This window comes from Lonchura striata, chromosome 5 (assembly GCF_050655825.1).
Source record: "Lonchura striata isolate lonStrDom1 chromosome 5, ASM5065582v1, whole genome shotgun sequence".
Classification (NCBI taxonomy): domain Eukaryota; kingdom Metazoa; phylum Chordata; class Aves; order Passeriformes; family Estrildidae; genus Lonchura; species Lonchura striata.
The window spans coordinates 71,481,236-71,496,000 of NC_140707.1; the positions used below are offsets into that span (position 1 = coordinate 71,481,236).

The 14,765-nt window shown below is 42.7% G+C and overlaps 1 protein-coding gene and 1 long non-coding RNA gene across 3 annotated transcripts; one reads left to right on the forward strand and one right to left on the reverse strand.

Annotated features, from left to right (window-relative positions):
• Positions 1–630: 630 nt before the first annotated feature.
• Positions 631–11,009, reverse strand: PSMC6 (proteasome 26S subunit, ATPase 6). Its single transcript, XM_021538443.4, has 14 exons — positions 10,908–11,009; positions 9,950–10,029; positions 9,692–9,731; positions 9,301–9,353; positions 7,384–7,451; positions 6,864–6,978; positions 6,246–6,333; positions 5,586–5,647; positions 5,382–5,505; positions 5,186–5,247; positions 4,088–4,208; positions 3,917–3,997; positions 1,662–1,733; positions 631–1,127 (listed from the first exon to the last, which is right to left on the reverse strand). Exons 1-14 carry the CDS (start codon positions 10,990–10,992, stop codon positions 1,009–1,011), a joined length of 1,170 nt encoding a protein of 389 aa, XP_021394118.1. The 5' UTR covers positions 10,993–11,009; the 3' UTR covers positions 631–1,008.
• On the forward strand, positions 10,991–13,474 carry LOC146767438 (uncharacterized). 2 transcript variants are annotated; one of them, XR_014955857.1, is made up of 3 exons: positions 10,991–11,167; positions 11,908–11,965; positions 12,331–12,440. It is a non-coding gene; the product is annotated as an uncharacterized LOC146767438 (long non-coding RNA). The 2 variants fall into 2 exon arrangements; XR_014955858.1 differs by lacking the exon at positions 12,331–12,440 and adding an exon at positions 13,365–13,474 and having other exon boundaries at positions 11,072–11,167.
• The last annotated feature ends 1,291 nt before the right edge of the window (positions 13,475–14,765 follow it).

Genomic DNA, 14,765 nt, shown 5'->3' on the forward strand with positions numbered 1-14,765 from the left:
CCACCACCACCTTGTTTACTTCTTGCAGTAAATAAACGCCAGCTGAGGTAAATCCTATTTCCAGAATTCAGCAGCAAATGAGTGTGCCCATGTGGGCAAAGAGGCCAAAGGCACCTGGGGAGAGCTCTGGGCCCCTCATGGAAAGGACACGGAGGGGCTGGAGCGTGTTCAGGGAAGGGAACAGAGCTGGGAAGGCCAGGAGAGGCTGAGGGAGCTGGGAAGGGGCTGGAGAATTCCTGAGGGAGCTGGGAAGGGGCTGGAGAATTCCTGAGGGAGCTGGGAAGGGGCTGAGCCTGGAGCAAAGGAGGCTCAGGGGACCTTGTGGCTCTCACAGCTCCTGCCAGGAGGGGACAGCCGGGGGGTCGGGCTCTGCTCCAGGAACAGGGACAGGACAAGGAGAAATGATCCCAAATTGCACCAGGGGAGGTTTAGATTGGATATTAGGGAAAATTCCTTCATGGAAAAGATCATCCAGACCCCACCAGTCCCTTCTCTCTCTGAGGGTTAGGCTGCCTCTTTTTGGTATAGGAGAACTCCAATGGTTACACCAGAGAAAAGTTGTTCCTCAAACTCAGAAGACACAAAATTCACCTCTCTGTGAGAGCTACACACAAAATCCACCAGAACAAACAGATTTAAACAGGTTTTATTCATAAACTGTTTGGGGAAAGGAGATTTACTGATATACAAAAAGTCAAGAAATGAACTGACTTTCTTCTGTTTGTGAATCCCTTCAGGCACATTTATAAATTCCCACCATAATTGCTAAGAGAACAACACATCTCCACACATTTTTACTGAGCCTGGGCTGTAATGAACATTGCATTTCAGAATTGTACAGAAAACACACTCCTGTAGCCAACTTGCAACTAGCATTCCCAAAATTACTAGCTACATGCTACACAAACACCTTACAATGATAATCAAGAGGTACATTATTTCTCTCCTTTTTTTTTTATGCATTAACCCGGTAGATGTGTACAATCAATCACAAATTCTATGGTTAATTTACACAGGTTTGTAGTCAAGCTTGGACTCCAGCTTCTTGGAATCAGCCACTTTCCTGACAGCTTTCATGAAATCTTCCTGAACTACGAAGTCATGATCAGCACGGATCGCAAACATCCCTGGGAGGGAGGATTTAACAGTGTGAAGAGACACAACATGAAGTTTCACTCAAATTGAAATGAAAACTGATCCAGGTTACATTATCTACATGACCTTCCCATGTCTTGGATGTTGGGAAGAGAAGGGAATTCACCTTTCTGAACCAAGGGAGTACAAAAAATAAAACTTGTTTAAACTCGGAGTGTGCATTTATTCTGTTACTCAGCCTGCCCATGCAGACAATGTGCACAAATTTTTCATATGAAAAAAGCATAAAATAGCATCAACTCTGCAGGTACATGGGTACCAAGAGCACTGAATTCTCTCCAAAAAGGAGAAAAATGGGTACAATCCCTGTTTCTGGAATGTATCTGGTTCTAATGAGACAGTGGGACACATCATGATCAGCCAACAAGCGACTGGCTCACATCAGCTCAAGTGAAATGTTCCAGTAGAATGTTTTTGAGCTCCTGGGTTTAATCCACAGAGGAACACCTCCAAGATTCAGCATTAGCCAAGATTTAGCACATCCAAATGAAGAGTTAAGGAATTACCTGCTTCAGTACAGACGTTTCTCAAGTCTGCTCCGTTAAAGCCATCTGAAAGCTTCACGATTGCTTCATAATCTGTTCACAAAATACCAGGGCCCATTAGGAATAAATCACCCTTCCCCTTAGGGATGCCAATAAAACACAGATCCAGCTACCAAACTTGGATTTCAGTGCAAACAGAGCTGCCCATTGGGCTGATAAATTAACTGGAATCAGCAGCTGTATCAGCCCTTCCATTAAAACAGAAATGTGTGGCAGCCAAAAGCTCATGTTATATAATTAAATCCCAAAGTTACCAATTTGTGCTTAGAAGAATCAACATGAAGTGCAAAAGCTCTATCAAGGCAATGTTCTTATCATTTAAATGCTGTAAAAACACAGAAAACTTATCTCAAAGTGGTCATAATTCAGTCCCTTTCCACTCCATCTACTAAAGGCACTTACTGTCTTAATATACTAAGCCTGATGTTTTATGCACGTACATTTTTACTAAAAGAGTGGCAATGGTTATAATTCAGTGGAAATCAATTTCTAAACCACTGCTGAGCCTCCAGCAAGTCCCGATTTTTGCAAGGCTGCTTATTGAAATTATCAACTCCCTGGAAAACTTTTCAGTTTCCCTTCTGTATAAAATTCAAAACATTTGAATTGGATGTTTTTATCTCAAGGATACAAAAGCTCCTAAAGATGAGTAGTTATTCAGCTGTATTTTAATTCCATGTACTACAATGTCATATAAAAAAAATATTTTCGTAATTGCAAAGTTAAAAAACGTAAGTGAGAGGAATGAACAAGGTTGAACAGTGTGAAGTTCGTGAGTTTAGGATTTTCAGCAGACACCAGGACTGAAGCAGGAGAATTTCATGCTTGATCCTGAACAAATCCTTATCTTTGGATTTTAATCCAATTTCCGCCTCACCCTGCTGCTAAGTTCAGGCCTTCCTTTTGGGGTATCAAAGCTGAACATCACAGTCTTTCCACATCACATGCAGGAATTTAGCAAGGACCTGACACCTCACCTTGCTGAACAGCAGAAGGAATGATCCCACCCTGCTCCACTGCAGTGTCAAAGACACGAGAACAGGATGAAGCAGAATTCCAGAATCCCACAATGGTTTGGGTTGGAAAAAACCTTCCAAGACCATCTCGTTCCAACCCCTGCGATGGCCAGGGGCACCTCTCACTTTCTCCAAGCCTCATCCAACCCGGCCTGGAACACTTCCAAGGATCCAGAGGCAGCCACAGCTTCTCTGGGAAAACTGAGTCAGGGCCTCATTGTCCTCACAGGGAAGAGTTTCTTCCCACCATGCCATCTCTCCCTGCCTTCTGGCAGTGGGAAGCCATTCCCCCTTGTGCTGTCACTCCATGCCTTGTAAGAAGTTTCTCTCCAAGAACTTTACCTCAGGCTCATGATTTGTTTTTTGGAGCTCCTTCTCTCCTTAGCCTGCAGCCACGTGCAGGTTTAAGCCAACAGCGCTGCTAAGAAAAGCAGTGCCCAGCCCTGGCCCTCCCCCAGCTCCCTCCTGCTGTCCCTGAGCTGAGCTGCAGCTGTTGATGCAGCCAGATGGTGACTGGGATCAGCTCCAGGGGCTGCAGGAATCGCTGCTGTCAGCACAGAGGGGGTGGGGGTGGCACAGGGCCCGGGGGCACTGCTGCACTCCCAGGCAGCCAGCGCTGCTTTAAAGGCAAATCCCAGCCCCAGCTTCCTCCAGGAAAGCTGGGAGGAGTCACTGTGAAAGCAGGACTCTGGGAAGCTCAGAGTAACACAGACCTTAAATAAACCCTCTCCATTTTATCCTATTATTCTCCCCTTACACTCCTGAGAGAATGATCCACACCACTGCCAGACAACAATTGTGCTTATGGCATCTCCAAACTCCAAGGTTTCTCCCTGATTTTTAAAGATTGTTGCTTTCAGACTTCTTCGTTAGCAATATTTATTTAATTGAGGGGTGAATGAAAACACTCTTTACTTGCACTAAGCCATTCCATCAGAAACAGGAAACTGCCTGATGAGAACCTTGTTGATTTTCCAGTTTCCAGCTGGGCTCCAAGGGTTTATGTTCAGTTTTCCTTTTCAAAGACTTAACAACAGTCCCATCAGGATGCATTTAAAAATAAAACAAGTAGAATTCCAAGAGGAGAAGTTGTGTGGGCAGTGTAAAGGTGGCAACACAGTCAGAATCACTGTAACAACTCACCCTCTTCCCATCCTTACAAACAGCAGCAGGAATGACATCCAGGGAACTTCTACTTACCTATCTCACCATGTTTAGTGATAGGACCTGCATGAATCTTCAAAATATCTAATCTGGCTTGTTCATTTGGTAGATCGATATCTAGAAAGAATTACAGCTTCAATCAAAGCAGAAACCCACAACTCCCATGGATTACATCCTCCTTCCAGCCACTGGGAAGCAGAAACTCACGGATTTTTCTGTCCAGCCTTCCGGGCCGCAGCAGGGCAGGGTCCAGGGTGTCAGGTCTGTTGGTAGCCATGATCATTTTAACTCTGTGCAGAGTGTCAAATCCATCCATCTGATTCAACAACTAACAGGGAACAGAACTTTGGTTTGAAACAACCCCTAATCTTCCCACTCTGATTTGTTTTCCTGCCTAAGTATTCTTCAGGATGAAAAGCTCTGAAGTAAAAAAGAATCCTACAAGGCCTCAAGCTCCCTGAATATTCAATCCCAAGCAGTGAAGAGCTGAAGAGACACTGAAAATGCTTTGCCCACAGAAAAGGACATTGAGCAAAGCTGAGCTCAAACGTGAAACACTTGACTGAAACAATGATGCAAAGAAAATACTGCAAGGACTGAAGCAGCCAATGGCTGCCTGACACATTTGGATTGTAGTGCACCAAGGCCAGGACATTCCAATTAGACTTGAAGAACAGCCTCTGGAATACTAATCCACACACAGGAAGGCATTTCATTGTGAACACTCAAAGCACTTGCTCTCTGATCACAGTGATTTAATTCTCTATGGAAGGCAGATACATTCTTTTGAACCAGGCAAAGTGTTTGCAAACACAGGCCAAGGAAGGTTCCCATTAGCTTCGGAATTCCTAATTGTCACCAGTGGTTTTAATATTCTCTTCACACAACCCAGTTTATCAAAGCAATGAATGCAGAAACAAAGGAATACAAGTGCTCCTCCTAGCTTTGAAAATCCAACTGCAAGAGTCTAAAAATGTTATAGACTGGGTGTCTTTGGGACTAAAAGAGACAGAAAGGGGGGGCTCTGCAAAATTTCAAAGATGCAGGGAACAGCAGTAAGCAAAAGAAAATATCCCAAATCATTTCAGCAATTTAAAAGATTCCATTAGTCTCCACATTGAACTCATGGCTGAGTTACCAGGATGTGCAGAATGTGCCTTTTGTAAAAGCAGCAATTAGTTCACTTCTAGTTTAAGATTAGTAACCCAGAAAAGGTAGTGCAAAGCCAGATCCCAAATAACAATTCACACCTGTACAATTATTTAACATGGCTGTTCAAGCCACAGTCAGGAATTGGACACTCACCTCCATCAGAGTCCTCTGAATTTCTCTATCCGCTGACGTGCCTTCGGAAAAGCGGCGACCACCTGCAGCACACCAAACCCATCAATTCTGCCACTTGATTTTTGCCTTTTAAATGGGGCGGGGGGGAAATTGGTTTTATAGCTGACTCCAGCCTTAAAAGGAGAGCCCAGCCACCCCCCAGGCCACAAAGCCTTACCAATAGCATCGATCTCATCCATGAAAATGATGCAGGGCTGATGATCTCGGGCATAATTGAACATCTCTCGGATCAGCCGGGCACTCTCGCCGATGTATTTGTCCACAATGGAACTGGACACCACCTTGGGAAGGACAGAGGGCCTGGATGAGGGGACTGAGAGCAAACAGACCCCATGTGTGTGGGGGCAGTGCCTTTACATACCTTGAGGAAGTTGCAATCCAGCTGGCTGGCAACTGCTCTGGCCAAAAGGGTTTTTCCTGTGCCTGGATAGACAAGAGATTGAAGCTGTTTAATGACTCACTCAACACTGCCTGCCAGTGAGTTAAGAAGGACAGAAAAAAAAAAGGAAAGGGAAAGGAAAAGGAAAAAAAAGAAGCAAAAGAAAAAAGGGAAGGAAAAGGAAAAAAAAAAGAAGGGAAAAGAAAAAAGGGAAAGGAAAAACCAAAGATGAGATGGAGAGGAAAGGGAGAGGAAAGGGAGAGGAAAGGGAGAGGAAAGGGAGAGGAAAGGGAGAGGAAAGGGAGAGGAAAGGGAGAGGAAAGGGAGAGGAAAGGGAGAGGAAAGGGAGAGGAAAGGGAGAGGAAAGGGAGAGGAAAGGGAGAGGAAAGGGAGAGGAAAGGGAGAGGAAAGGGAGAGGAAAGGGAGAGGAAAGGGAGAGGAAAGGGAGAGGAAAGGGAGAGGAAAGGGAGAGGAAAGGGAGAGGAAAGGAAAAAAGAAAAAAGAGAGGAAAAAGAGAATAGAGAAATGAAAAATAAAAAAGGAAAAATAAAAATAAAAAGGGAAAGAAAGAAAAACAAAGAAGGCTCTTGCCACAGTCTGAAAGCAACAACCAAACACTTGTTGCCCTTTGCTGAGACTCACCAGGGGGGCCGTACAGCAGGCAGCCTTTTGGAGGGATAATTCCCACACGCTGGAATAATTCTGGGTTTGTAAGTGGCAGTTCAATGACCTGTGAAGGGGCAGACAGCAAACTGAGCCTCTGAGTTTTAAAACAGTTAGTGATGCACATGCCAGCCTGTTTTTCACCTATCTGCATTATTTATTGGCAGGATTTTTGTGTGAGAAACAGTTCAGCAAGAAAATGTGAACGATCCCATGGATCAATCCACTCCCTTGCTTTGGCTCTGCAATTGCTGCTTCCTCTCAATGGTCTTTGCTCAAATCACATCCCTACTGTCCTAATTCCATTCCCCAGAGCAATCCTGGCAGTTTTGGAGCAAAATTCCAGTCTGCTTTGCTGGCCCTCCCACTTGCCTTCAAGGCACTCCCACAGCCTAAAGGGTCCTGGATCCTTTAAACCCTCTTCTCTAAAGGATCATCTTTATTTTAATCCCAGTCCAAGCACTTTGAATGAAACATTAAAAGCATTGATCTGAGAGGATCCTTGAACAGGACAAACATCCAAAAGGTGGTTTTGCCCTGATAAGCCTCACTGAGAGCATGGATCAGGATCTGAGGGGGGTTTGAGGCACTGGGTACCTCCCGTAACTCTCGGATTTGTTCCGACAAGCCTCCGATCTCAGAGTAGGAAACATCTCCTGGGTCTTCATGGGACATGTTATAAACCAGTGGATCCACTTCCCTGGGCAAGTATCTGGAAAACAAGAGTCAAGAGGAGATATTTTTATGGTGTAGACACATTTATAAATTCATAAACTTATTCCCAAAAATTGTACAGCAATATGAACATTATTTCTTCTCTTCCCACATCACATGCTGATAAAACAGAAAAAAACCAAACCCAAACATAGCAAACTTTTTAAAGTTTTAAAACACAGCTTAAAACATGGCTGAAAATATTGTAATTATTTTTCTAAAGAAAAACCAATTACGTTTTACATCACATAAAACAGACACACAAGTCTTCCCCCAAAATAACCTAAGTCCTTACTTCAGCATCGCTTTGCACAAAATGTTTACAAAATATTGCAGAAGTGATTATTCAAGTCTTCGTGTAATGTTTTTCCCCCTTTTTATGGTGAGAAGAGCAGAATCCTACCTCATAATAGTCAGAGTGGTCATGTCCAGAGCAACTCTCGTCCCTGGCTTCAGCTTACTCTTGTCAAGCTAGTCCCAAAAAAAGGAATTCTGTTAGAACCCCACTCCAACACAAACCCTAATTTTAGCCAAAATGTTCACTGGAGTTTACACTCCTTGCTCCATCACACACAAGAAAAACAAGGCTACAGATTGACACACCAAGCAGGCATTAACTTACCTCCACCTCTTTTAAACAAAGACTGTTTTCTAGTCCATCGTTAATTTTTCATTTTACTGCTGTCAATCTGACTGCATCAGTAGGATCTAATCCTCCCCTCTGCTCCACACAGGAACAGCTGTTTCAGAAAAACTAAACAACCCTCACAAAAAAAGTTCAACATTTTCCTCTGTCATTACTTCCCCTCTTTGAAGTCAGCTGTTCAATTATTACTCTTTCACCTTGGATGCCTCCTCTCCTGCCTCAACAGTTTTTGTCTGCTTATTCCATTTTTATGGGATTTTTAAACACATTCCAGTACACCCTACTAAATTTTGATGGAATTAAAAAAGGATTTTGACAATCCTTTTCCAGGACTACTGGAAGTTTCCCATTGTCCCTGCTGGGGGATTATAAGGTCCCTTGCCATGTGGATCCTTGGAAGAGTTTAGGATCTGGAAGGGTTTAGGATCAAGCTGTCCCCCCTCCCTTACTAGAGTCACTACTACAGCCTCTTTCCAGCTTCCTTATCCAAAGAACTTTATAACAGCTTGGAATTCTCTCAGATTCAACTCTGCCCAAAAGACAAGTTATTTTGCACTGAGAAGAAAACGAAGAGAAACCACTTGACCTTCTTAGCTGATGCACTTGAGACAGGGAAGTGATTTTGCTCCCACTTAAGTAGCCTTGCTCTCCTCCCTCCTGAGCAGCAGCAGCTCAGCCAGGAGGGCTTTGATCAAAAACTCGTCCTTCTAGTCCAGAAGAAATTGTTTGTCTTTGATATTTTGACATTTTGAAAACAATCAGGCTGGTTTTTTTTTTTTGAGCCTCTAGTAGCAAATCAAGGATTTTTTTTAAGACAAAAGAGTGTTTTTAGTGAAGAATAAACTCCAAAGTGCTGGTTCATCCAAGGACAATCCATCCCTTAGGATTCAGCTCTGTTTCAACACAGAACATCAAGATTACCTCACATGCCCCCACAGTGGAATTAATTTTACTTATGTCCCAAAATTCTGCAATGAACATCACTTTCTCTCCAGAAAAAAAAAAAAAGAAAAAAAAAGAAAAATATATGGATAAAGATAATGGCTTTAAACAGACAAGGAGTAGGTTTAGATGGGATTTTGGGAAGGAATTCCTGCCTGTGAGGGAGGGGAGGCCCTGGCACAGGGTGCCCAGAGGAGCTGTGGCTGCCCCTGGATCCCTGGCAGTGCCCAAGGCCAGGCTGGACAGGGCTTGGAGCAATCTGGGATGATGGAAGGTGTCCCTGCCATGACAAAAGGTGAAATCGAATGGACTTTAAGGTCTTTCCCAACCAAAATGATTCCATGATTATGATATACAGTAAAATAACATTAAATCTACAACTCAGCAGCATGACAGCAACAGTCGCAGCACAGCAACTGTGAAATTACACAATCTACTATCATCATAATTAATTTTCAGAGTCCAAAATCAGGCAGAAGGACAGAGTTTTGACTCAAGAAAAATTATAAAACACATGCAAAGGGCCTAGGTATGCTGTGGATTATTCTGTCTCCAGCAGAAGTTACACTACTGCTACTACAAAGGGACAGGGGAGCAGGTACCAGTGTAAAATAGTGGTGTGCACATTAAAGAAGAAAAAAAACACTCCACTAAGGACCCAGTGGATGAAAAGCAATGGTAATATTCCACAGGAAAACAAATTTTTAATGCATATTAACACAGATCAATTACCTGACGGCGACAGCCAACGACGTATCTTGGTCCATTTGTAGCCTTCACAATGACTGGAGAAAAAAAATTAAAGAAACAACCCAAATTTACTCAATTCACCCTCTGAGCTGTGATTCTGAATTAACCAGAATGTTTTTTGCCAATAATCTCATCACCAACACTAATTCTTTAATTCTCCATAACTTAAACAAGATTTAAACTTCAAAAGCTTATTGTTTTATGGCTGCCCCATGCCTGGAAGTGTTCCATGCCAGGTGGGAAGGGGCTTGGAGCAGCCTGGGATAGTGGAAGGTTGGAATGAGATGCTCTTTAAGGTCTCTTCCAATCCAAACCATCCCATGGTTCCATGATTTTCAGAATCTCAGAGAATATAACAGTTGAGTGTACTCACACTTCTCCTCTGTAAGCTGTTTAAGAACCTCACCAACGATCTGTAAAAGAGTAAATACAGTGTCAGCCTCAAGGGAAATGAACATTGCAGGGCTCAGACACCCTGTAACCCATCCCTAACCCATCAGTTCCTGCTGTCGAAACTCCTGTTTGTTTTACCTGGACTGTTCCCACTTCCTCTTCCTTGATGCCAAAAATGGATGGAAAGTTTACTGCAAGAGGCAGCGGAGGATGCCAACACCTTGCTCCCCTCACGTACCTGCCCAACGCTCTGCAAGGCCTTGAGATCATTTTCTGACTTCTCATACTGCTTGGTGAGCTCTTTCAGCTGCTCCCTTACTAGAAGAGGAAAGAAACACAGGATTTTGGTAACCTTCAACCCCACAAGAGCATTGCACCAGACCCTTTTCCAGCAGCAAAGCTGCAGGTAGAGTGAGACCCCATGGGAGACCAGCGAGGACCCTTGAGCTGATGTGGAAAAGGGAATGGAGCTGGGGAAAGGGCTGAAGCACCAGGAGAGGCTGAGGGAGCTGGGAAAGGGGCTGGAGAGTTCCTGAGGGAGCTGGGAAGGGGCTGGAGAGTTCCTGAGGAGCTGGGAAGGGGCTGGAGAGTTCCTGAGGGAGCTGGGAAGGGAATGGAGAGTTCCTGAGGGAGCTGGGAAGGGGCTGGAGAGTTCCTGAGGAGCTGGGAAGGGGCTGGAGAGTTCCTGAGGAGCTGGGAAGGGGCTGAGCCTGGAGAAAAGGAGGCTCAGGGGGAGCCCTAGGAGGGGACAGCCGGGGGCGGGGGGGTGGGGCTCTGCTCCAGGGAACAGGCATAGACAAGGAAAAATAGCCACAAATTGTGCCAGCGTAAGTTTAGATTGGATATTAAGGAAAATTTCTTCACGGAAAGGGTGGTCAGTCCCTGGGGAAAGGCTGCCAAGAAAGTCTCCATCCCTGGAAGTGTCCAAGGAACGACAGGATGCTCTGGCGGTGACAGTCACAAATTGGTCTCGCCGATCCCAGATACCTTTTCGCACCTGAATGACTCCGTGATCCCGTGACCCTCCGGAGCCCTCCCAAGGGAACCGGGACCCACCGGCAGCGCCGGCAGCGCCCAGGCCCGGCCAGGCCCATGACGAAGCGCTGGCAGCGCCGCGCTCCCTCTCGGGGCTCCGCGGGCCGCTCAGAGACACCCCCCCACCCCATCCCCTCACGGCCCGCCGTGCCCGCGCTCACACTCCTTGAGGCGGCCGTCGATCTCCTTGTGCTCCAGCAGCTTCTTGCGGTAGTCCTGCAGCGCCTTGTCCCTGGGGTCCGCCATGCCGAGCCGCCGCTCCCGGGGAACGCCGGGAGGCGCCGCGGAATGCCGGCCGGCCGCCGCGCAGCGCCCCCTGCCGCCGCGGAGGACCGCGCCTGTGGCGCCCGGCGGCCGCTGCGCTGAGGGGCCGCGGCTGCCGCGGCGCTCGGAGCGTGGGTGGAAGCGGAGGGGCGAGGAGGTGAGGGGAGAGCTCGTGGTGGTCAAGGGGTCATGGGATGGTTGGGTGGGAAGGGAGACTAGAAAACGCCTAAAGCCACCCCCTGCCGTGGCTCCCACCGTGCCTGCTCCGAGCCCCATCCCAGCCTGGCCTTGGGCACTTCAGGGGCAGTGCCCGGAGCAGCTGCGGCTCACCCCGCCCAGGGCCTCAGCTCCCTCACAGAGAATTCCTAATTCTCCCATTCCCAATCTCCCCCATCCATCCCTGCGCTCCAGCAGTGGGGAAGCCAAAAAAAAAAACTTAGGGGTTTTGTTCCCTTCCCTGTTGCTCCGCAAATCCCCAAATCCTGCATCACCTCATCCCAAAACGCGTGCCAGGGCAGGCTGGTGGCATGGAAGAGCTTTTGGTGGCTGCCGCAGCCAGGGAGGGATCAAACACCTTCTCCTCATGCTCTGCCTCAGAGCAAAGCTAGTCTGGGTGAAACCTGGGATTTTGGTGTCCTGGAATCCCAGACTGATTTGGGCTTTAAGGGATTTTAGATCCCATCTCATCCCACCCCTGCCACAGCAGGTATTGTAAATGCAGGTGAACCCAATGTGAAGAAATGATGATGTCTGACTCAGTTCAGAAGGCTGAATGATTTCTTTATTATAACTATGCTATAATACATTAGTATACTATATAAAAAGGAAAATACTAAAACTACATACTACTTTCTCTAACTCTAACCCAACTCGTGACCCTCTCTCTATTGAGCCCAGCCGCAGGTGGGTTGGATTTGCCAAACAATCCTCACCAGAATCCAATCAAACACTCCAGGTAAACAATTCTCCAAACACATTCCACATGGGAAAAACAAGGAGCAGAAATAGAAATTGTTTTCTCTTTCATTTCGCTCTGTGCACCTCTATGAAAAAATCCTGAGAGGGAGAGAAATGTGCTTGCCATAAGCAGGGACACCTTCCACTATCCCAGGCTGCTCCAAGCCCTGTCCAACTTGGCCTTGAAAACCTCCACAAAATAATAAACTTTTGTAATTTAAATCTGCTTAATGATTTTGAGGAGCAAAGAATTAAAGTATTGGTGATCAGATTATTGGCAGAAAACCACAGTGGATAGTTCCGAAACACACCTCAGAGGGTGAATGAAGTAAATTTCTTTTTTCTCTGATTTTCTCTCTCCAGTCTTCGTGAAGGCAAAAAATGAACTGTGATACAAATGTACCTAATGTTTGGCTGTCACTGTCAGGTAATTAATATGTGTGAATATTCATTAAAGTTGGCTTTGGTCTGAATTATTAGCATTGCTTTTCATCCTTAGTGGGGTGAAGTGTTTTTTCTTCTGTAAGGTGCACGTCACTTTTATATTGGCACCTGCTCCTCTCTCCCTTCATAGGTGGTAGTGCTGTAACTTCCTGGGGGAGACAAAACAGCCCATGACATACTGGGGACCTTGCATGTGTTTTACTATTTTTAATAATAAAAATTTGGATCTGATCTTGATCTGTCAGCCCCTTGGGGCTGGGGGGCTGCACCCCGAGCCCCCCTGGTTCAGAGTGGGGCAGGGAGCACTGCCAGCCCCGTGTCCCTCCACTGTGTGACTGCGAAAAATGAGCAGATAATACTGGTTTTTTGCATTTATGTATTAGATTTTGCATATTGTTGGAGACTATAAGTAAATTATTATTATTAAATTTGTTTATTGTTAATTTTAATTAATTAATTATTCTAATTGGTAAAAAGTACCAATTATAACTCTTTTTAGCTGCTTGTTAATATAATCTATCAGCTTAAGTATGCACTGTGTTGCTCATAGAATTAGTAGTGTAATAAATATAATATCTGTGTATCACTTGTGGAAAGAATGTGATTAATGTATTGTTTTATATGTGAGAAGGCTTTTGTGTAACTAAAAACAGTGTAAGGCCATCAACTGACCAACCTGTCGAGGTGATAACTGTGACACAAACCAGAGCAATTAGAGAATACCATGTTAAATTAAATTTAATTTAATACCTACCGAATCCTTATCGGAGGATGTGAAACAGCAGGATGGAGACACAAGAAGAAATAAAATACATTGACCTGACACCCCAGGATGTCATGCAGATAAGCCAGAGTGCGAAGCAGTCAAACAAAGGAGTTCCCAAAACATCAGAAAGTTCGCAAGAATGTTTGAATAATGCATGAAACTCATGAATATGCATGTGTCTCGGCAGCGTAACTGGATGAAGGTAACACTGTGTGTATGTACCCGTGTTCGGCAGCTCTTGGCCAGGAGCACCCCAGCGCTGGAAATATTCTACTTTTAGCAGGGAAGAAATAGGTTTGTAGAAAATTTTTTAAACCTGAGAGAAGGATCATAAAGTATGTGTTTGTATATAAATTTTAAGGTAAGAAATATTGATTCACAAATGATATGGAATAGGATAGCTACAGCTGAGACAGAAGTAGGAATACCTTTTAAAGGACGGCCTTACAAAAAAAATTAAGTACTTTAGAAAAATAGAACTATGAAATATACATTGATAAGACCCACAAAAATTAATTTTAAATTATTAGCTTTAAAACATTTACAATATGGTGTGGCAAAAATTGATAGGCCAAGAAACACTTATAGCACATTATATAGTGTAATTAAGAAATATATAATATAATATAATATAATATAATATAATATAATATAATATAATAATATGATATAATATAATATAATATAATATAATATAATATAATATAATATAATATAATATAATATAATATAATATAATATAATATAATATAATATAATATACATCTATTATATATTACATATACATATGATATTATATATTATAAATTACATACATATTGCATATATATTTTATATGTAATATATATATCTATGTCGTTTATATATACATATATATACATACTGGGATGATGTATTACATTACATTATATATTACACATTAATATCTACATATTAATACATGTATATGTGATATATACATGTATATGCATATTATATATACATATATAATAATATAGTATACATATATTGTTATTATTACATATAGTTATAACATAATATAATGTAAGAATGTTATAATAATATAATATAATATAATATAATATAATATAATATAATATAATATAATATAATATAATATAATATAATATAATATAATATAATATAATGCAATATAATGCAATATAATGCAATATAATGCAATGTAATATATGTCTTATATATTACATATATATACATATAGACATATAATATTATATATTATCTATATTATATAATCTATATATTATCATATATAATATTATATATGTAATATATATACGTATGTAGTATGTATACAAATATATACATATTGGGATGATTTATTACATTACATTATATATTACATATTAATATATACATATTAATACCTGTATATATTATATATAGATATGTATGCATATTATATGTACATATATAATATATATATTATATTCTTGTTGCTACATATAATATAATGTAATATAATATAATGTAATGTAATATAATGTAATGTAATATAATGTAATGTAATATAATGTAATATAATGTAACGTCATGTAATGTAATGTAATGTAATATAATGTAATGT